A 2,500-nucleotide genomic window follows, 5' to 3' on the forward strand; every position below is an offset into this window, starting at 1 on the left:
TTCGGTGACAGAGGCCGAAGAGGAATGTCTTTTCAGCGTTGCATTGATTCTAGGTTATTCTTAGGACTATACAGTGGCAATGAAGAAAAAAAGACCTTAATAACTATCGCAGTTTGATTTCTGAGGCCATCAAGTACCCCAAATCCCCCAAAAAATGATAAACACAAAGGGATCCAATAGACCAACTAATGACCGACTGAAAGACCGAAGTTGGAGGGCGGATCCCCCCATCAACCCTCCCCTCAGGCAGTACACTTAGTCGCAGCACTGTAAATTACTAGGTTAGGTTGGGTTATGGGGCAAGACTTTTTTGGGGTTTGGAAGAATTGAAATCCCGTAGATTTCGACAAAAAATACATTGAATAGAGTTTTTTGGCACATCGGTGCATAGACTTTCAAAGGTGGCGGGCATGTTCGAAGAGTTTCATTAGCCGATTTTTAGCGCTTTTTGTGCTAGTTTTACGCATTTTTGTTCACTATTCTTCTTATTAGAGCCTGTTTGACCACAGAATTCCCCTGATATACTTTATGCCCTCCCCTGCTATTGGGACTAACAAATCAAGATTGTCAATGAAAGTGGTACTCAGATCTCCTTAACAAGAAACAACATCAAGAATCGTTGAAATCAGTGGATTTCCGACAGATAAATATCAAAATTGTTTTGAAAGTAAGCCACTACCCTATCCTACATATTGACCCAAATCTACATACCTAATATTGCCACATCACAGCAGGTCAAAAATCATGCAAGTACAAATATTCCATGAACTAATTACAAAAACAAAAAGAAAAAAGAAAAAAAAAATCTTTAAACCTTCAACTGCACACGTTACTACCATCTGATTTAATCAATTCTTCCGAAGATGCCACATCACCTGTGCAAAGTGTCCATCATCTCTAATATCACATCTCTGGTTCTATCAACAAGCACATGGCTAATTTCATCTCGTATACAAAATCTCTAAGAGTATAATTGGGGGGTTGGGTCTATAAAAGTATTGAAAATTGTACATCTCACATTTGCAATGTTGAATGATGAATTGGAAGCAGACAAAGAATGAACATTAATTTCATCTAACATAGTGAGCAATATAAACTCTTTAGCATTAATACATATGTATAAAATATTGCGATATGATGATTAACATATATCACATATTAGAAATTATGAGTGAAATAAAATACAGTAAAAATCTATCAATCACTACAACCACCATTAGCTGAAGTATCTATCCGATGTCAGAATACCAAAGTCTATAGAAATTATCTTCCTTACTTTACCCGCACAATTAATTCCCTGCAGTATTACCAACACTCTTGGAACAACGGAACTATTTTCATCACTTTACTTGGCTTGCAAAAGCCTCAAAAGAAGGTGAAACACATTCTCCAAACCATACCTGAGACCTCAAATGACGTGGCTGTTTTAAGACTTAAACATCTCACATTTACATTTTTTTACGACATATTCACCCAGTTATCACCCTCCGAGTATAGACTTTGTTCCTGCTTTCCACGTCAACGCGAGAGGACGTGTATTGAGCAGGTAATTAAGGCTCAGGACATCGACCTCTGCTGAGCATACGGGAGACACCTAGGCCTACCTCTACTCCTTCTTCACTATCCAGACAAGCTCTAAAATCAGACTCTATTTCCTTCTCTGGATACGATTTGTCGTGTCATGTAACGTAGCGGATGAATCAGGTGTTGAAAAGGGGAGAAAATCCCAAAACATGACGTTGTTTTGACGTTTCACATCGCCAAGAACCTTTTCGAAATAAACTTTATTTTTCTCCATTATATACGTAACCTAAACAACCTTTCTCAATAATACTCACAACATATAAGATGTTAAGGGCTAACAACGAATTTTTCGAGCACGTAAATCCGCCACACATTTTGGAAAACAAAAATAAAGGTCCTTCTTCTCGAAATGTTCCTCGCTCTCTTATCGGCGAGAAGAAACCTCACTAAATGCCGATCGATTGTCTCGGCGCCGGGAGACCCGCCGAGAAATCAGGAGTGCGCAACACGAGGGAAAAATACGTATATGTAAATTATTTTGCGGTTAATTCGGAGGATTTTTACCTCTTGTTAGTATGTTAATTATAAATCATGTATAAATTATTTTCATTTTTTTTTCTATGAGATAAGAAAGCTTGATATATAAGAACCAAGTTACTCTTCATCTTGCTCCTTTATGGTCATGATATTAAGCTGGGCCTAATAGCCATAAACTTCGAACTTGTGACGTCTATGACCGAATAGGAAAGTTCCGTGAGGGAGTTGAATCCCCCAAATATAAGCTTTGATGTTCTAATAATCAAAATAAGGTATCGGGATGCAAGTATAAGGAAATTAACTCTCCACGTTATCAAGAGCCACATTACCCGCTCGTCTCTGGTCACGTGATCCCACGTAATATATTCATCGAGCTAATATATTGGCAACGTAATACACACATACGCGCACGCACACTTATGCACAAATGTGTTTCTCT

General features: G+C 38.0%; 1 protein-coding gene across 2 annotated transcripts in view; it reads right to left on the reverse strand.

Moving 5' to 3' along the window:
* Tsp97E (Tetraspanin 97E) overlaps positions 1-1,996 on the reverse strand; it is a 25,509-nt gene extending 23,513 nt beyond the window's left edge. For both annotated transcript variants that reach the window (XR_003476702.2, XM_027368389.2), the window contains exon 1: positions 1,839-1,996. Coding sequence is in view for 1 of the 2 variants with exons in the window: in XM_027368389.2 (XP_027224190.1) it covers positions 1,839-1,898 (60 nt within the window). In the remaining variant the exon portion in view is untranslated. The remainder of the gene's footprint in view (positions 1-1,838) is intronic.
* Positions 1,997-2,500: the final 504 nt, after the last annotated feature.

This window comes from Penaeus vannamei, chromosome 18 (assembly GCF_042767895.1).
Source record: "Penaeus vannamei isolate JL-2024 chromosome 18, ASM4276789v1, whole genome shotgun sequence".
NCBI lineage: Eukaryota > Metazoa > Arthropoda > Malacostraca > Decapoda > Penaeidae > Penaeus > Penaeus vannamei.